Source organism: Necator americanus, chromosome IV (genome assembly GCF_031761385.1).
Source record: "Necator americanus strain Aroian chromosome IV, whole genome shotgun sequence".
Classification (NCBI taxonomy): Eukaryota; Metazoa; Nematoda; class Chromadorea; order Rhabditida; family Ancylostomatidae; genus Necator; species Necator americanus.
In genome coordinates, this window is record NC_087374.1 from 12659572 (window position 1) to 12678460 (window position 18889).

Sequence of the window (18889 nt, forward strand, 5' to 3'; positions counted from 1 at the left end):
AAATGTTCAAGGAAACAGTAATGAGAGAAAATAAAGAAAATCAAAGAGAATGGATACAACAGAAAATCGCCGCTTATATAGGCGCACGCAGGCGCTTCTGATATGATATCGCGGCATATCTACTTAGCAATGTAAACATAAACAAAAGCGAAAGCAAAAGCATCTACATTCTTCTACTTAAGCAGAGTCACGTCCGTGACACTCTCCCCTAATCTTGGTTTCGACCATCCGGATTACTGTCCAGGACCGTAGTAGTCGGCGAAGGTCTCCAGTTCTCGCTCAATCTCCTCCAGTTCATAACGTTGGTCGTGGATGCACTCCGGTAGGGTGCACAATGCTTTGTTGTGGTTCCTCGATCCACAGTACATGCATTCTCTGCTCTGATTCCAACAATGCTCTGTATCGTGGCGACTGTCCAAGCACCTTTTGCAGCGAACACGCTTCCTCCTCAATTCCACGCTCACGTACACAGGGCAGCTATCGGAATAGTGTTGTCCTTTTGCCAAACAAAACGAACACACCAGATAGCGTTCTTCCGGTCTCATGAAGTTGAAATGACTGATCCTTCTATCTGGTACTTTCCTTCTGCTTCCAAGAATCGCTTTGAGTGCATCCCTTCGCTTTTCCAGTTCCACTCTCTTGTGGGAGGCTCAATTTTATCCGATTTCTTCGGATGAATTGGAGATCTTTTTCGTCGAGCTTTCCTCTGTTGAAGTTTTTGGTAAGATTGGCATGAGTGTATACACGTAACTTGTGTTGGTTCCCTTCAGCATCCCATACACTCAAACACGTGTCAGTGCATTGGATCTCCTTTGCGGTTTCTGCTCCAAACGTCCGCAACATCATGGTGATTTTACCATTGCAAGGCAGGTCAAGCTGTCGAGCCAGTTCCGTGTCAATGAAGCTGCGATCTGCTCCAGTGTCCAAGAGTATCTGAAACGTAATCAGCTTCTGTGTGTTTGGGTGCATAGCCTGTATCTTTCCTGTCAGAAGAAATATTTCTCCATTTCGAGGTTGATGAGATGTGTCCTCCACCCTCATAGCTGTAAGGCTAGGAGATGTATCCGATAAACATTCAGTGTCGTCTTCACACATCATGAAATTCTGCCGTGTATGTGACGACCTTTGCTTCTCTTCTTTTTTCCGATTTGGTTGAGCTGTTTGCTTTCCACTATCGGTTTTGAAGCATGTGGAAGTATGATGCTTCTTGCCGCAGTTCATGCAACCTTTGCTCCTGCATTCTGAAAGGGCATGTGATTTAGATCCACATCTTATGCAGCGGTTATTCTTTTTCAAATGCTCCAATCTGGCTTTTGGAGCGGTGATTTTGGTACATCCTATAGACCAGTGTTCCTTGCTGTCACAGTAAAAACAGAATGGAGAGCGTTTCCTCAATTGGAGATTCGCTTCTTTTGATACTTTTTGAGGGAGTTCTGCACGCTCCTTCTTCCTTGGTAGATGCTGCTCAATTTCTTCTTCCTGTTTTATAACGAAATCCAGTGTACTCATGAGCCTTTGCAACGTCCAGATCTCAGTTGGAGGTAAAGATACCTTCTCCTTCAGCGTACTCCTTTGAATCGCCTCCGAAAATTTGGAGAGAATTTTGGATAGTAGCCATGGGCTATCAAGAGATTCCCCTTTGCTCTCAAGCTGTGCGGTGATGGCGAAGAGTTGGTCGTAAAGTTTGCGCTGGTCCCTCAGCAGCGTATTCCTAGTGTTCCAGTACTCGAGCTGCCGATGTAAGCCCGTGACTATGTTTTGAGCACTACCGTATCATTCCTTCAGATGAGCTATTGCTAGGTTGTAGTTAGCAGAGGTGACCTGGAAACGAGCAATGGGCTCGCGGGCTTCCCCTTTAAGTGCTCTGAGAAGATAGTTGAATTTTTGCAAATCCGAAAGTGGAAGAGAATGAACCGTTGCGTTGAACAGCTCCCAAAAGCTGTCCCAATGCCAGAACTTCCCGCTGAATTCCGGTATCGGTAACTTTGGCAGCTCTATGCGCGCTACTGTATTTCCATTTGGATGCCCGTTTCCCATGAGTCCCGCTTGCGTACGGGTATTAGATGTCAACTGCTCCTTGTTAATCTCCAGTTTGAGGAGCAGGGATGTGGATTGAGAGATGAGTTCCTGAGCGCCACTTATATACTCCGAAACTTTCGCCTCTTCAGTGAGAGGTTCCTTTAGGTTGTCCACTGTTTCGGTAAATGCAAAAAGCGCTCTATCAAAGATGTCTTGGAGTGATTTAATCTCCATTTCAGCCTTTTAGATCTCATTCAGTATAGTTCTATATGCTCCCTGATCCTCTAGACCTACGCTTTCCCCTAAAGTCGCATGTCTCGCCACTGCTTGCGATAGGGAGTTAGAATGCCTGGTTAAAACCCCTTTCCGCGTTTTCAATGATGTAGCCATCGTCTATGCACTACGATCAGAACGGAAAGTCGGCAGAGAAATCGAACAGCCGCTGCGCAAGCGCTCTAGCTTGAGATCGTTACGAATGATAACGGTTAGTGGATGAAGGAGCTGGACCCAAGGGAAGATGCACCAATGCTCTATTCCAATAAATTTGAATGCTCAGACAGAACAATCCGTGGAATCGAGGCCGCTATGAAGCGTTTGGCGTGCACTGCAATCGGATTTGATGCCCACCTGTCCTTTTTGGCCTGTCTTCAGTCTCTCGCTTGGTCGGCTCGCTTGGTCAACGTGGCCGATGCACCAGTTGCTCGGATGGTTCAGCCTCAAACTTGGGTAATTAAACCTATGGCTATTAAGTAAACAAACAAATAACACAACGACATCAATGCTGTTATCACTATGCACTAAATGCTAACACACAAAAATAAATGTTCAAGGAAACAGTAATGAGAGAAAATAAAGAAAATCAAAGAGAATGGATACAACAGAAAATCACCGCTTATATAGGCGCACGCAGGCGCTTCTGATATGATATCGGGGCATATCTACTTAGCAATGTAAACATAAACAAAAACGAAAGCAAAAGCATCTACATTCTTCTACTTAAGCTGAGTCACGTCCGTGGCATTGTAATCGTTCCTCACAGCTGTTGCGCAGCCAACTACTTTGTTCTCATCAGCATCGCCACAGTATATGGTGTAATTTTCGAAGCCGATGACAGGCCGATCTCTCATGCTTGTTTCCTGCAATGCAGCAAAAGGCACACACAGATATCACGGAAGTCTGGATACAGCGGCTTCTTGTAGTTCACTCGATAGTGTTCGGCAGTTCAGCGTGACGAAACGAATGGTTGTTGCCAAAGATTCCATGCTCCCTTCAGGCAGTTGACCTTTCAGGTTACGGGCTTTGGCGGTGTACTGGACGACAGCACCTTTCCGCAATGTATGGGAAGCTTTCGCCATATAACGGTGCAGGTTATATAGCTCGTACGTTACCAATGCGTACACTGGAACGCCTGATTCCGTTTAGTTAAAGCAGGGCCACCACGTGCAGGTAGCAATCAGATTCGTATACGTGGCCCCATACATACATACATACATACATACATACATACATACATACATACATACATACATATATATATATATATATATATATATATATATATATATATATATATATAGGATAGATGTCATATGCAAAATTAAGAGAACAGTTTATTATCTCTGAGCATAAGTGTAGCATCTAGCATTCAATTGGCGTTTATGCTGCTGTTGCAGCAAAAATATAAAAATAGTCAATCGACCACTACTTCAATATTGATTTATTACACCTTCAGAGCAGAAAAATTGTTAACAACATAACGATTACGTCTCTGCTCTCATATCGTAATCACATTTCAGAAAACCTTTATATCTGTGCGGACATAACAGGCGGCATTTGCGTCTGGGATTAATCCTCCAAAATTTGTTATAATGTTGCAGCCAAACGACATGTCTCCCCTTTTGTACAAGCTAATCGCCACACACTTGTGTCTTCGGCATCCGTCGATGCACTGATTGACGCTCTAAACGGAATGTAAGGCAAGGATGAATCTTTCAGTGAAATTAGTTAAACAACAACATTTGTAATATCCCCTTTGTTTTCGCTTTTCTTTTCAAGTTACAAATCACTTGAATTTGCTGTTCATCTGTCCAAAAACGAGAAATGCGAAATTGCAGTATTACAGTAAAACATAACAACAGGAAAACAAAGCCCTATGGTTTCATGTTCAAGAGATTTCTCAACATGGGGTAATGTAATACAGAGATAGCTCAGAATGAAAACTTTTTAAAATTAGCAACTGGCTTTTTTAATTAGATTTTCAAAGACTTCTCTTCGAAGAGATCAGAGACTCGGAATATCAACCCGAAGTCCGAATCCAGAAACCCAGAAATTTCAAAGACTTCGATCATCTAGTTGTTCAGAAAGTATTGAGCACTGTGAAGATTTATTATCGGGATTTTTTAGGTTTCCCTACTAGAGAAATTTCTGTAAGCATATCGTTGAGAAGACGAAGCCTAAGGAGTGTTCAATTGGGAAATGATCGAAATGAAGTTTCACAGCTCGCAAAAACTTTTGACTGCGCAAAAATTGCAAAACTGCTTATTTGGGGGAAAAGTTTTTTTTTTCAAGAAGCTAGAATAGATTTTCTACGATTTCATTACTCAAATATATCTTGTCTCTTAAAGTAGAGATAGTTAGTAGAACATCATATTTCAGCTGAAAAAAAAAATTCTACTCTACTCAACACTTTTAAATTGAACTTTCAATCCATGAGGAGGTTTCATTTATGAAAATGGTGTTTATGGTTTCATTTAAACGTTTGAAAAAGAACACAAAGAACAAAAAAGAATACATTCATTGTTGATATTTTTAGGTAAGAAAAGTAAATTTCTCATCATCTGTGTATTTTTTTCATCGTGCGTAAATCGAGATATGGTCACTCATGCTAAGCAAAATCTTGCGGTTGAATAAGAGATATCACGTTAATTTACTTAATTATCAAAAGTTAGTTAGTTATTTAATTACGGTAGTTTGCACTTTCACAACAGCACCCAAATTTCATATTAGCCGTGGTTTTTAGGAGCAACAGGTACTGATTTGATGGTGAAGTGAATCAAAAAAGAATCAGTGAATTAGAAATCGTATTATTGCGTTGAGCAACAAGTTGTGAGCTTTTTTCAGTGAGAAATACACGTAGAAACCGAAAGAATTTCCACAACACTATACATCGTTTGAAATATCCCACATGATAGCAGAATGCTCACTTTTTAATTTTGTTGTGTCTTTTATTTTTAGATCATTAAAGTAGAGTATCAAGCGGAAATAATGGAGAGTTTTCGACTACACTCGCTTTTTGCATTTAAAGGCATCACCCCAGGAATCTGAGGTGGTACGGATTTCAGGTGGAGTATTCGTATATGGAATCGTAGATTATGGAGAGGAGTGTGGTTCCGTCCATTTCTTTCTAATTGTCGTAAAAAACGGCCCAGAAGATGCGGCCTCGAGCGTTCCGGTGCACTATTTTCTACAGTGAGTTCGACTGGAGCGCGCCAGCCTGGTGCACGTGCTGTATCGTCCGGGCCGTTTTTTAAAGCAATTATAAGGAAATCGACGGAACCTAAGCTAAACTAAACCCTCTCCATTATCTACGATCCCATATACGAATACTCCACCTGAAATCCGCACTACCTTAGATTCGCGTTATGCTGCCTTTAAATGAAAGGAGTAAAGAAAGTAGTCATTTGCTGACGCGTTTCAAAATTAGGGATTTTGACCTCGAAAAAGGGATAAACTCCAGTGGACCCAACTGTTAGTGGATGAGAGAGAGTTGTTTTGTTCCTTTCTTTCAAAAGCAAAAAAAAACTGCTGCAAATTAATCAAAGATATTCTCTCAGCTTCCAACTAATTTCTCGCATCGCTCAGTAGTTTTACGCGATCTCCAAGTTTTATTTTCATGTTATATGGTTATTTTTTGTGCTTTTCCAACTCGTTTCGTTCTTTTAAATTTTTCACGCCTTCTTCGATGCACAAAAGAGATCCCTGGAACCTTGTTGGTCTCATTACCTTATCTGTAAAAGAAACCAAAGTACTTGAAACTCCTCCGTTTTGTCAACTTGACTTTCTACTTTAATTACCTAAAAAACGAAAATCAACCAAATCTAAAAAGTGAACCTTGTTGTAGAATGACAAATTCTCTATGGAATGCAACGTTTCAAAAATAGTTCCTACTTATATACGCATTTATATTTTTGAAAAAGAACGCTCACGTCGCTACTCCTGAATCCAATCGTTCTAGTTCCCATGTGGGAACTGTTTGAATGTACTGCTCGGTAACTCACATACAAATTTCCGAATGACATCGCTACCGGTCCTGGACAGCTGCGTTTTTGGTGTAGATTGTAAACATAATTTCCTATTCGATGTGTTGGCGGAAGGTCTGAAAGAAATCTAAGCAGTGATCAAGCTCTGTTCAAAACTACATGAGGTTCCACCACGACACTTTCCAATCGCTCAACTCTGCGTTCTTCACACATGCTGTCAATTCTGCACCGGCACTTTTCCTCTGCTAAGCTACGACACACAGGGATGGAGATGAGGAAGAGAGAGAGTGACGGTTGCTGTGAAGAGCGTAGGGTTAAGTATTCGGAGGGGTTAGTAACTCACTCTGACATGCACTGGCAACGCTTGCCAAAACCATCAGCAACAAACAAAGCGACACAACCGACGACGTCATCTTCTTGCACTTCAAAAAATTAAAATAACGTCCCTTCTCCTTGACGATAAAGCCTTAACGAGGCAATCCTGAAATGATAATGTCCATAATACATCAACAGTACATAATCGCTTCACACCAACAGTTTGAAATATCATTTAATTAGAAATCGTCGTAGGATCCAATGTTGGAGTGATACTGTACCCACTTGTATTCGCGTAATCCGGCTCTGCACTTGGGTGACTGCTTTGTAAACGGGAATGGAACCGCCTTTACACTTACCCTGATTTTCAAGTTCAAAATGGTCGTATGGGGTTATCACTAGTTACTTTTTGGATTATGGTCTCACACGAAAGGTAAATTTAACAAACAGGAGAAACTCAGATAAAAATCTAGTAGCAGTTGAGTGTGCGGGGAGAAAAAGAGAGAGCTTTTGAACAACGGAAATGAGAACTTGTAATTCTCCACCGTAATGGGAATAAGATCTATGTGAAAGATGATCTATGTGAAGAAAGATAAGTATCAGCAAAAAAAGACATCGAATGTCGAAGAACAGAAGAAGTATGGAGTTGCTCGAGTAAACACAAGTCCGTTGTCATGAAGTCGTTTTTAAGAAAAAAAAACAGCATGGTTAGCTTTGGAATTCCTCTTATATAAAGGACCGCAGCACCCAGCAAAGTCAGACGAGGTGCCCCTCAATCACACAATTTTGTTTGCAGACAATGTGCACAGCGGATGCTAAGACTCGCAACAAATGGCCAATATGGCCGAATGATGGATACTGTAACCGATTTTACACTTCCAATAAAATTAAAACCCATCGGCTATCTCTTTTATGTAAGGGGTCGTAGCGCCCAGATCAGAGCAGAGTCAGACGTGGTGGGCTGCCTACTCTTTATCATACATTGCTTTTCACAAACAATGTGCACAGCGGATGCTAAAACTCGCAACAAATGGTCAATATGACCGATTAATGGATAGCAAATGGTGGACAAATGGATACTGCAACCACTGTTATAATTCCAATAAAATTGATATTCATCGATCATAAAGTATTGCAATGAGCCACGTTTTCCGGCTTTGTTTCAGGGATCTGTCTAACTTCGAACTTCTTCCATCGTCCACGCCCCGACCCGAAGGGATCTTAAATTTTGCACTTAACCAAGTAACAGAAAGTATTGAGTAGTTTTGCACTATTTGCGTGAAAAGTAAACTGTCCTCGGGTTCTCTCAGAAATGTAAGTAGTACTTTCTGTACGAGATATTTTAGAAATGAAACTCATTCTTGTTTCGTTAACATATTGACGACATTACGACCCACGACAGTGACGTATTTATTTTCCCGTTTGCTCTTTAAGCAACTTCTTAACATGTTTGTAAGAAAGCATAAATAGTAACCCTATGATTTTGTAAACATCGTGAGCAAAAAAACTGTTCCCAAAATTGATTTGTTCACATTAGAAACACAGCTAATTCGAACACTTTTTTTTTGCTTATTGAAACAGTCAATGAGATGATTATAACACTGGCTACATGTAGTATTGGTCTTTTTAGCATGCTTATCGGTCTGTAGATTCTTCCACACGAAGCATTAAACAAAGCGAGGAATGTTGTTATTTTTGTACATAATCTGTCTGAGCCAGCAAAACTGGCGCTGTCAGCTAAGCGACGGTGTGCTAATAACTTCTCGAATCGATTTCTTAGCATAGCTTGTGCTCCAATTGGATAACCTCCAAATACAATTCGAGAACTCCAGTTGTCTCTCAATGTCGGCAATTTAACAATGCTTATTTGAAGGAATAAGCCAAAAAATCTCTTTAATTCATCAGCATGCTTTACTCTCCCGTGCTTCATCCTTTTCTTGGGTATATCTGCTAGTTTCATGGACTATCAGACTGAGAACATCTTTGTTGAAAAACAGGCAGTAGTAGTCGATGGTTCAATCTGCCAAGAGCATTGAATTAATACCGAAATTGTCTTCGAAGTTCCAGAAATCATGTAAGACAAGTGTCAGACCATGAATCCGAGTGAGTGTAATTATCACTTTCCTGGTCGTCATCTCCTGAGCCTCCACAAAGGTTTACCGCCTCATAGTGGCGTGGAGGTGACTCTGGGAGTGGAGCTGCGATGCACAGCGGAGGCTCGTCCTCCGGCAGAGTTTCCCAAGCTGAAAAGGAGTTCGACGCGTCCGACATTCCAACTTCTCGGAATAGGAAGCCTGGCTAAGAGTAAACCACTGCTAATATTCAATACAGTCTTGGCAAAATGTCGCAAGGTGGCTCCCTGATCCATATCGGTTGGGCGACGACCTGTGGTGAAAGCTAAGCTCGCCGTGGCAGGGCTGCTTAGCTTGGGAAAAGTCTTTTTTGCCACTTCAGCATATCCACTGCCTCACTACCCTGCACACTGGGCCCTGCAATCTCAGACGTCGGACGGTATGGCGTTCGGTGAGAGGAAATCAAATCTCAGGTTGCTCAGGACGGCTTTGATTCTGGACCAAGGCGACACACGCACGACTCGCTATGGAGACTGTCTCAGACTGTCCACTTACAACGCAAGACTCCACAGATGCTGACCTGCATGCATCTCTCGTATCAAACTTCACGCGACTGCTCTGCAGGAGACCAAGTGCAGAAGGAGCGACGTATGACAGATAAATGACGGTACACGGAGAGAAGGTTTCGTCGAGAAAAGTAGGCGGTGTTAGTTTGCTACGCACCCATCTATCGTCCATCTTGTCGATTATCACGAGATCCTGTAACCTCGTCTGGCAATTCTTCGCCTCCTCCCTCTGCGCCAAAAACCCATCAGTATCATGAACTACTACTCACGAACATCAGCAGCTAATATACCCGAACTGGACGCGTTTTACGAGGAGCTGGAGGAAGTGATCGGCAACGAGAAGTCCTTCCACAAATTCGTTGTCGGAGACTTCAACGCAAAACTAGGGAACACTACGGAAGAGGAATACGGAATCGGAAGATTTGGACTAGGGGACCGGAATGAAAATGGCAATCGTCTCGTCGGACTGCTGTCCGCCGCTTGCCTCTTTCATGGGAACTTTCTTTTCATGAAGAAAGATCATTGTCGGTGGACATGAGAATCGCCGAATGGCGTGCGGAGATCGACCACATAGTCACCAACCGAAAATGGTTTCTATTTAACGTCTCAGTGGTACCATCCCTTTGGTGTGGTCCTGATCACCGTCTCCATCGTGCGAAAATACGACTTAGCCAAACGATGGAAAAGAACATCTGCTATAGGTAACGAAGGAGAAAAGAAATCGTCTACGACGATTGCGTACTCGAGGACTCCTTGTCCCAAGGTGACTGGCACATCGAGGAGCAAACGTGGACTACCAAATGCTGCTCAGAGGATTACGAGCCTGTGCTGAGCATGCCTCGAAGCCGCGCACGACAAACTTTGATCGAATTTCGAAGTCACCAAAGAATTCTTGGAAAGATTAGAGACTTTGAGGCTTTATCCGAATGCTGCAGAAAAGCGTTGCAGGAGGATTTTTTGAAATACAGGAAGAAGAAGATTCTGGAAGCAGCACAAAGAAGAACGAGTCTAAAGAAGTGCCGCAGGGATATCCGTAAATGGAATATTCCGCTAGCAGCCTTGCTGAACGAAGACGGGACTCGTGAGATGGAAATCATTACAGAGAGGTTGTAGAACCTTCTCCGTTCCTCAACTCCTGTGTCGAGCCCGATCATCCTCACTGGTGAAGCTCCACCACGGATTCTCCTTTCAGAACTACGAGTCACTATCAACAGCATGAAACCTGCCACAGCCGCCGGACCTGATTTTATATAAGCAGACTTTCTTCGGGCTGGTGACCATCCACTTCATCTAATCTTACCAGGGCACATGAAATCCTATCTTCAGAAAGAAAGGATCCCAGACCAGTGGAAGGCCTGAGCATGTTATACAAAGTATTCACCAAGGTCATCCTCACGCGCATATCCAGGATGCTGGATGAAGCTCAGCCTCAAGAACAAGTAGGATTCCATCAGGAACTCAGCTGCTTGAACCACATCAGACCGTTTCGAGGGTCATAAAGGTTTGCCGGGAATACCGCCTGCCCCTTGTTCTAACCTTCGTCGACTATGAGCAAGCCTTCGAAAGCGAATAGAAACGAATGCAATACTGTCAGCGCTGGTCGATCAAGGTGTGGACGCTTCGTATGTGAGGACATTAGCCAATTGCTACGATCGATGCACCCTAAGATACAGCTCTTCCACCATACCCATTGGAAAAGGGGTACGACAAGGCGATACTATATCGCCAAAGCTATTCACGGCTGCATTGCAATTGACAATGAAATCACTTTCCTGGGAAGAAAGGGGCATATGTGCTGGAAAAGAAATTAAGATTTCTCTCTAACCTTCGTTTCGCGAACGAAAACGTTTCTTTTCGCTCTCTTTTCGAGCGGTACTGATGAAGCAGAAACGATGTGCTGAACGAATTGAACGAATCAGGGAAGAGAATAGGACTGCGAATAAACAGAAAGAAGACACACTTCATGAAGAACGCCTACTGCGAGGACGGAGGAGTACAACTTGAAGGCTCCCACATCGTGAAAACTTCGTCATACGTATACCTCGGACGTTCTATGAACATGGAAAACGACTTGAAGGAAGAACTGAATAGAAGAATGAGAGCAGATGGGAGCATTCGCAGCAAAAAAAAAGTTTTTTTTTTTTTTTTTTTTGGGGAGTGAGCAGACGATGGTGAAGGAGTAGGCATGCATTCGCAGCCGTCAGGGAAGCTACGGACCAACTGACGGACCAAGATCTTCGTGCCCATCTGTTCGACTCGACAGTCCTTCCAGCACTCTGTTACGCAGCGGAGACGTGGGCAGACACCTCTGCCATGTCTAGGAAGCTACTTACTACCCACAGAGCCCTTGCGAGATGTCTTCTGAAAGTTAACCGGCGCACACAACATCTAGCCGGTCTTCACAGCTCCGACTTAAGAGGAATGTCCCGTCTTCGCGACCCAGCGGAATATGTATCGAAAGCAAAATATAAATGGGCCGGTTACATTACGAGAAGAATCGACGATAGATGGACTAAAAGAACGCTAGAGTAGATCCCAAGAAATGCTAAATGCCCTCGAGGGAGAGCGCCAACGAGAAGAGTCCGAATTAAACGTGAATCTCTCATGTGAATCTGAATCACTGTTTTCTGTACCCTCTATATGTGTTACGCAAAGGATTACGACACTACGAAAATAACTTACCTGTTTTAATTTTCTACAAATTTCCTTTTTGTCTGTATTTCTTTCCGATATACTTCTTTCCACGGATCTCCCTCACTAGAGGGACCACAGCCGGTTAGTCGCGAGGCTACGTGGCGCGTCCCCGGGTGGCGGATAGGGGGCTAAACGCGGACCAAAAGCGACCTTGCGCTTGCCCAGAGACGCAGGTGGATTCAGGGGATGGACTCCCTGTTTCTGCTGAGCCAGGACTGACTCATGACATCCTTGTATCCCACGTCGGTCCGGCCAAAAGCCTGCAATCAAGTGACTGGGAGGTGCAAGGGAGGCGGTTTGGAGTCGCCTCCAACAAATAAGCTCCACATGTCCACACCGGGAGAACGAAAGTTCTCCCAGAAACTCATGGGACTAGAGGCTTGCAACCTGCCCATGGGTTTTAAAATTTTTAAGCAAAACACAGTAATAGAAAAGAGTCTCCTGATTCCGGAGGAAAGCCTGGTACGGTAGCGCCAGGTAGGACGGGGTTGCAGGAGTCATGTAGGCTACCAAAACGGAAAAGGACTAGGATGGCGATCTGTACTTATAACGCACGTACGCTTGCATCGGAAGCGGCCATCGAAGATCTGATGATGCAAGCCAAGAAGATCAAGTACGACGTCATCGGACTGACCGAGACGAGACGACGTCACCCTCTCAACGCCGTATATGAAACTGGAGAAGAACTGTTCTTAGGAACATGCGACAGTAGAGGTGTTGGTGGAGTTGGCGTCCTCGTCAACACGAGTATGGCAAAGAACATCGACTCTTTTGAACAACTTACGACCCGAATCGGACGTCTGCGGATGAGAAGATGTGGCCCAATACCAGCTTTGACTATCTTCGTCGTTTACGCTCCAACATCAAGCTACGAAGAAGAAGAAGTCGAAGCCTTCTATATGGACCTGGAGAAGTTCTACCAAGAAGATCATGCCTTCTACAAGGTCATAGTTGGCGATTTCAACGCTAAGGTTGGCCCAAGAAGAACGCCGGAGGAACTTCACATCGGGACCCACGGCCTACAATGGAATGACCAGGGAGAGAGGCTCTCCGAGTTCATCATGACGACTAAGACCATCCATGGGAACTCGCAATTTCAGAAGCCCTCTTCTTTACGCTGGACGTGGGAGTCACCCGGTGGAGGGTACCGTAATGAAATAGACCACATCATCGTCAATAAAAGGTTCTGCCTGACGGACGTCGCTGTTGTACCAAAGTTCTATACGGGATCGGACCATCGCCTCCTCCGAGGAAGATTTTCCTTCACAAGGAGAGCAGAGAAAGCCGCCAAGTTCAGAGGGAGAAATCCCAGAACTGTCATCAACTGGGATCTCTTCGCTACGCTAGCCGGCTTTTGGGAAGATTCTGCAATGGACAACATCGACGAGGAATATGACCGGCTTGTCGAACACCTTCACGACTGCGCGAAGAAGGCTGAGAGTTTTAAAACCACCAAGAGGCGTCTGTCTCTTGAAACTCTTGAGCTGATACGCCAGCGTGGAGCAGCACGAGCCGCAGGGAACCAAGAACTCACGTCCGAGCTCGCAAGGCTTTGCCGAGAGGCGATAAAGGAAGACCTTAAAGAGAGAAGAGCAGAAGTGCTGGCTGAAGCTGCAGAGGCGGGGAAAAGCATCCGCTATGCCCGTCGAGACTTCGCCAGTCGCAAGACGAGGATGACTGCTCTCCGGAACCCAAAGGGAACAGCCATTGCATCGAGAGGGGGATGGAGAAAATCATCTACGACTTCTACTCTGATCTCTTCGACAGCCATGTCCACTTGCCTCCTCACCATCTGAGGGAAGATGGACAAGTCATTCCAGAGGTTCTCCCGTCCGAAATACGACATGCTATCATGTCGGTAAGAAATCGTACGGCACCCGGTCCCGACAGAATAAGACCAGAACACCTGAAGAGCCTTCCGCCAGTACTCATCAACACCCTGGCGAGGCTCTTTACACGTTATCTGTCGGAATGCAAGGTTCCTAAACAGTGGAAGACCAGCAAGACCGTGTTGTTGTATAAAAAGGGAGATCCACATGACATCGGCAACTATCGCCCAATCTGCCTACTGTCCGTCATCTACAAGCTCTTTACAAGAGTAATCCTTAATAGGATTGAAAAAGTCCTGGATGAAGGACAGCCATGCGAGCAAGCAGGGTTTCGAAAAGGATTCAGCACGATTGACCACATTCACACTGTTTCGAAACTCATCGAGGTATCACGAGAGTACAAGATGCCGCTCTGTCTCACCTTCATCGACTTAAAGAAGGCTTTCGACTCGGTTGAGACGGAAGCGGTCGTGGAAGCCTTGGACAACCAAGGCGTCCCTACTCAGTACATAAAGGTACTTCGAGAGTTGTACAGTAACTTCACGACCGGAATTTCGCCATTCTACAAGAACATCATCATTGACGTGAAGAGGGGGTCCGACAGGGTGATACAATTTCACCCAAAATATTCACAGCCACCCTCGCGCAGTAATGACGACAGGGAGGGGATGTCGGCAGCTACACCATTTGCGCTTTCTATGACATCGTACTGGTACTAGCATCAGCCAAGCGAACGATCCATTGACAAACATTATATTTTGTAATAAAGATGTTTAACATGTTATGCATTTAAACGAAATATCATGACAGTACGTTTATTGGGTCGAACTGAAATAATGAACGGCCTACCCCGCTGCAAACGGCTAGAGCATCGAGGATGTAGTGAAGAAGACCAGGAACACCCGGCTCCGTGCTCACCTCTTCAACACCACCGTACTTCCTGCTTTGACCTATGCTTCGGAAACCTGGGCATTTCGCAAGCAGGAAGAAAACGCGGTGAGCGTCATTGAACGCGCAATTGAGAGAGTGATGCTAGGAGTATTCCGTTTCACGCAAGTGAGGGACGGGATTCGAAGTTCTCTCCTACGTCAGCGATCGAAGATTAGAGACGCCGCTGCGTTTGCCAAGGAAAGTAAAATAAGGTGGGCCGGACACGTGATGCGCTTTAATGACAACCGTTGGACCAGAGCCGTGAGCGACTGGGTTCCCCGCGATATTAAGCGCACTACAGGAAGACCGCCGACCCGATGGTCAGATTTCTTCACGAAGTCCTTGAAAGAAAAATATGATGCTCTTCGTGTCCCACGCGAAAGGAGGAACCACTGGGCTACTCTGGCACGCGATCGGGACAAATGGAAGAATTACTGGCGCCCGCTCGACCAGTTCGAAGATCAACGGGAGTCAAGGTGATCAAGGTGATACTTCTTTACCGTATTTCGGTGCACACCTTTCCAATACAGTCTTTCTCCATTTCCTATTTTTCGGATATTCTGCCCTACTTCCTTACTGACGAGTTCCGGGGCGGGCAGTTAATATTTTCTATGATTCCGTCTAAGGGCAGGGACGAAACAGAAATTGTTTTATCGAGTTTTTTACAGTATTTTTTTCAGGGGCAGCATTCTTCTCCTCTGTCAGTACGCTTTTGGAGGTTGAGCATGTGGTAGGACGAAGAAAAACCGAAGAAGAATACTACTTTGAACGATACTATTCTGGAATGGGGAACGGTCAAGAGGTACCCGTATGATGTGCCGCCGCATATCCGGGAGGCTAATGAGCGTCGTTAATTGCACGGCGCGTCTCCTGATACCGTCATAATCGCTACAGTAGCCTGATTGCTCCTGTTGCGCTATGTCTCCAAGACGTCCCGCCTACTCCACCCTTTCCCCCCACTTTGCCGCGTCTACAGTTCTTATGATGCGCTTTTAAAATCGAACGGAAAGGAAAGTACCTGGTGTTAGATGTTGTTCGAAGGTCTACATAAAGTTAATATAAAAGAAGGAAAGAATGAAATAGGTTTGTATAAGTGATATGCGATTTGAAAATGCGAGTGAAATCGAAATTATCCAGTTTCGAGTTGTTAGGTGGAATACACTCATTCTTCTCTGGGAATTTAAGAGATGTTTCAAAAAATGTCTCACTGATCGGTGTTATGCTAACTTCTTTACTTTTTTGCGCTTTCTAAGAATTTCTTTTTCCTTATCTAGCTGGGTAAAACTGGCATCCAACGATTAACGAGGCGCGAATAATGCCTCGCAGACATACACTGTACCTAAAGGTATATCTCGAAGATACAAAGGTCTCTGTTCGCCACTAATACGCCTAACTTGTCATATTGATTTTATGTAGAGAATAGATAGACACGAAGCGATAAAACGATGTTGAAAGAAGTTTGAAGAACCATACAAAGTTCTATTATATAAAACTGTATAAAACGTACAAGCAAGTATTGAAATATTAGACATGCACCTTATATAAACATTATATCTAAGCAAAATTTTGAAAAGATAAAATGAAGAAAGGAGTTTAAAGAATGTATACAAAGTAATAAGCACATAAAGTTGCTGTTATTATAGCTGCTGCAGTTGAAATGTGAACACGAATTCGTAGGATGGCATACTTATGCACTGTTAGTTTATATAGAAGACTTGGGGCATGGAATGTGTTAAATAATGAGATGTGTGAAAATATATGCATGTTATTATTTTCCCTGGAGCATCTTTTTGAGATAATGTTTGCTTATGTAAAGTTACATTGCAGAGAAGGATCTACTTCTTCCCTTTTATTCTCAATAATATGCGCTTAGTTTACTATATCCGTACATCAGAATTCGCTGCGGCAATTCGTTTTTTACTCCCCCTCCCTTTAAAATTCGCACTATCCACCGCTTCGTCGCGGCGCGAACGTCGCGCGCAGCATTGATCAGGGGGCAATAGGGGGCGGGGCGTAGGTGATCTCAGGCGGTCGTGGAGAATGTCTAGCTGGTGGAGAGGCAGCCGTAATTAAGCAGAGGAGCGCAGTGCTGAAGGGAGGGCAGGAGAGGTCAGCCGGTTTTCACGGGTACCTCTTGTCCCGCACCCTCCTGGAATTTATAGTGTGTGATGATAAAGATTGTGATGTTATTCGTTGGAACCTTCTCCATAGTAGAGCTGGCAGCAGCATGTAAACAAAATGAATCAGAGAGGCTGGAAATGGGAAAAAAGTGTTTCAAAGTATTCACCGAAAAAAGAATACCCAAATGCATCTAACTAATCTAACTAATTGAATCAATTGAATAGTTGTCCTGAAACATTGTCACGCAGAAAAGTTTTCTTAAGCTACGATAGGGGGACTGGTCGTGTTAGATGAGGAGGCTTGGTGTTGCCGAAAGCCAGACCACCACTATTTGTCCACGCGGAGGCATTTCCCCACCTTCGTTAGGGACTAATCACAACGTTAGCTGAGCTCTTTCTTTCTGTCTTACTTCTGTGCTGACCCTCCACAGGATCCTCTGCATCAAAGGCAGAGCGTGCCTCTAAAATGGTTTCAGCATATCAGAGCAACCGGAACATCAGAAGAAAGTGGACAATATCTGTAAAAATTTATTCTACCAATTTCATGCGGACGGACCTTAAAAAGCACGTTGAAATATGTAGGAATGTCGATAATGTGAGATGGGTGGAGCAATAATTCTAACCCAACCAGCTAATGGTGGAACCATACTATTAGTGACTAGAGGACGAATAAGTGTGAGGTCACTGTTACAGAATTACGAAATTTATCCTGTGGTCATAAGATACAATTACGTTACGAAATCTATCTTGTGGTCATACAGTTAGCTGAACCATTGATCCTAAATATGACAAATGATCCCAAATATTCATTTTCAGGTCCATTTTTTTCTCCTTAGCCGTCAATGTGAAATGACAACTTTGGTACCCTTTTGTAAAGAAATTTCTCTTTGTAAAGAAATTTCTATCTTCATAAGCTATCATCTCTTTGATTCCTTGTGTTTCAACAAAGTAGTGTGCTCAAAACTGAAAACACTAAATTTTTTATGGCTAACTTTAGACGCCAATTTCTCGAAAATGAATCACAATGAATGTGTTGTGTACCGGTGGATCCGCCATGTTCTGGGGTATCTCCAGACAGCCTTCATTGCTGGACGATTTTCCCTCTGAACGGAAATATTAGCTGTTTATTTCAGCGGAATTTTGTCGCTGTAAAAATCACGCTCTAACTGCACATTCTTTGTTGCTTCATTGTTGCTCAGTGGTTCGTTCTCGGCAATGTCTCCTTATTTCGTAGCTTATTGTACTCTATCTACTGCAACACTAAGATTTTATTTTCAAAGTTAACATTTCTTAATTTTACATGGTAATTATGAATGAATATTCCTTCTCTTCCGACTGTTCCGTCGTCCATTTGCTTCATACGTTGACGTGAATACCTGAAATGGAAATATTCGAATTTCTTACGTCTCTCAACATGCTAAACTGTCTACCTCTTTTTTTTCTCGTGGTGACCGGGTGTGCAGCTCAAATGAAGGAGGTCCGTTCACCAACCGCCCAAAAGCGAAGGGTGTCGGAGCACCGGCTCCCACAATATCATGTATGCTCGTCAACGTCATTCACGAAACTTGAGAAAATCTTGGATGACAATGGCGAGGGAACGAAACGAGTGTAAGAGATGCTGAGGCCTGCACGTCCAGTGAACACGGGCCATCTAAGTATCTATGTAAGTAGGTAAGCATCTCCTGGGCTATTCTTAGTTCCGGCTAGACCGTTGATTCCTTAGTTAATCCTGCTCCTTATCTTCTTTCTCTTGATCGCTGTGAATTAAAAACGTTCAGAACAGTCGTCAAGGATGTCTACTCTGTCCACAGCCATTTTGGTCTTTACAAAAACTGAAAAACAAGAGTGCTATAGAAGTAGTAAGTGTATAAATAAGTTGCCGTAGACCACATCACAAAATATCAAACCAGTACTGCGAAAAAAGTAAAACGTATCGTGAAAAACTGTCGCATGGGACAATACGACCCAGCCGTGGGTCATACCCAAATAAAAGCGCGCCTGTCCCACGTGCAATAAAATTAAGAACACGCTCTTTAATCTTAATTTCTTTTTAATCTTTAATTGCTCGTTAATCTTTTAAGATAG

General features: G+C 43.8%; 10 protein-coding genes across 14 annotated transcripts; 5 read left to right on the plus strand and 5 right to left on the minus strand.

Moving 5' to 3' along the window:
* Positions 1 to 233: 233 nt before the first annotated feature.
* On the minus strand, positions 234 to 545 carry RB195_001079 (uncharacterized protein; the record flags this gene model as incomplete). The annotated part of the gene is made up of 1 exon (XM_064197685.1): positions 234 to 545. The coding sequence occupies one exon, from the start codon at positions 543 to 545 to the stop codon at positions 234 to 236; it is 312 nt and encodes a 103-aa protein (XP_064053566.1).
* Positions 546 to 567: 22 nt separating this feature from the next.
* On the minus strand, positions 568 to 1509 carry RB195_001080 (uncharacterized protein; the record flags this gene model as incomplete). 2 transcript variants are annotated; one of them, XM_064197686.1, is made up of 1 exon in its annotated part: positions 568 to 1509. In XM_064197686.1, one exon carries the CDS (start codon positions 1507 to 1509, stop codon positions 568 to 570), a length of 942 nt encoding a protein of 313 aa, XP_064053567.1. The 2 variants fall into 2 exon arrangements, with proteins under 2 accessions (XP_064053567.1, XP_064053568.1); XM_064197687.1 differs by having other exon boundaries at positions 568 to 1221.
* Positions 1510 to 1773: 264 nt separating this feature from the next.
* On the minus strand, positions 1774 to 2253 carry RB195_001081 (uncharacterized protein; the record flags this gene model as incomplete). The annotated part of the gene is made up of 1 exon (XM_064197688.1): positions 1774 to 2253. One exon carries the CDS (start codon positions 2251 to 2253, stop codon positions 1774 to 1776), a length of 480 nt encoding a protein of 159 aa, XP_064053569.1.
* Positions 2254 to 2511: 258 nt separating this feature from the next.
* RB195_001082 (uncharacterized protein) lies at positions 2512 to 2772 on the plus strand (the record flags this gene model as incomplete). The annotated part of the gene is made up of 1 exon (XM_064197689.1): positions 2512 to 2772. The coding sequence occupies one exon, from the start codon at positions 2512 to 2514 to the stop codon at positions 2770 to 2772; it is 261 nt and encodes an 86-aa protein (XP_064053570.1).
* A 239-nt stretch (positions 2773 to 3011) lies between these two features.
* Positions 3012 to 6691, minus strand: RB195_001083 (uncharacterized protein; the record flags this gene model as incomplete). 2 transcript variants are annotated; one of them, XM_064197690.1, is made up of 4 exons in its annotated part: positions 3012 to 3155; positions 3821 to 3979; positions 6297 to 6394; positions 6622 to 6691. In XM_064197690.1, 4 exons carry the CDS (start codon positions 6689 to 6691, stop codon positions 3012 to 3014), a joined length of 471 nt encoding a protein of 156 aa, XP_064053571.1. The 2 variants fall into 2 exon arrangements, with proteins under 2 accessions (XP_064053571.1, XP_013308583.1); XM_013453129.1 differs by lacking the exon at positions 3012 to 3155 and having other exon boundaries at positions 3812 to 3979.
* Positions 6692 to 6710: 19 nt separating this feature from the next.
* RB195_001084 (uncharacterized protein) lies at positions 6711 to 9403 on the minus strand (the record flags this gene model as incomplete). 2 transcript variants are annotated; one of them, XM_064197692.1, is made up of 3 exons in its annotated part: positions 6711 to 6759; positions 6879 to 6953; positions 8686 to 8864. In XM_064197692.1, the coding sequence occupies 3 exons, from the start codon at positions 8862 to 8864 to the stop codon at positions 6711 to 6713; spliced, it is 303 nt and encodes a 100-aa protein (XP_064053572.1). The 2 variants fall into 2 exon arrangements, with proteins under 2 accessions (XP_064053572.1, XP_064053573.1); XM_064197691.1 differs by lacking the exons at positions 6711 to 6759; positions 6879 to 6953 and adding an exon at positions 9221 to 9403 and having other exon boundaries at positions 8664 to 8891.
* Positions 9404 to 9484: 81 nt separating this feature from the next.
* On the plus strand, positions 9485 to 11763 carry RB195_001085 (uncharacterized protein; the record flags this gene model as incomplete). 2 transcript variants are annotated; one of them, XM_064197694.1, is made up of 3 exons in its annotated part: positions 9485 to 9702; positions 10200 to 10337; positions 11436 to 11763. In XM_064197694.1, 3 exons carry the CDS (start codon positions 9485 to 9487, stop codon positions 11761 to 11763), a joined length of 684 nt encoding a protein of 227 aa, XP_064053574.1. The 2 variants fall into 2 exon arrangements, with proteins under 2 accessions (XP_064053574.1, XP_064053575.1); XM_064197693.1 differs by lacking the exons at positions 10200 to 10337; positions 11436 to 11763 and having other exon boundaries at positions 9485 to 9769.
* Positions 11764 to 12455: 692 nt separating this feature from the next.
* Positions 12456 to 13721, plus strand: RB195_001086 (uncharacterized protein; the record flags this gene model as incomplete). Its single annotated transcript, XM_064197695.1, has 1 exon — positions 12456 to 13721. One exon carries the CDS (start codon positions 12456 to 12458, stop codon positions 13719 to 13721), a length of 1266 nt encoding a protein of 421 aa, XP_064053576.1.
* A 56-nt stretch (positions 13722 to 13777) lies between these two features.
* On the plus strand, positions 13778 to 14473 carry RB195_001087 (uncharacterized protein; the record flags this gene model as incomplete). Its single annotated transcript, XM_064197696.1, has 1 exon — positions 13778 to 14473. One exon carries the CDS (start codon positions 13778 to 13780, stop codon positions 14471 to 14473), a length of 696 nt encoding a protein of 231 aa, XP_064053577.1.
* Positions 14474 to 14783: 310 nt separating this feature from the next.
* On the plus strand, positions 14784 to 15164 carry RB195_001088 (uncharacterized protein; the record flags this gene model as incomplete). The annotated part of the gene is made up of 1 exon (XM_064197697.1): positions 14784 to 15164. The coding sequence occupies one exon, from the start codon at positions 14784 to 14786 to the stop codon at positions 15162 to 15164; it is 381 nt and encodes a 126-aa protein (XP_064053578.1).
* Positions 15165 to 18889: the final 3725 nt, after the last annotated feature.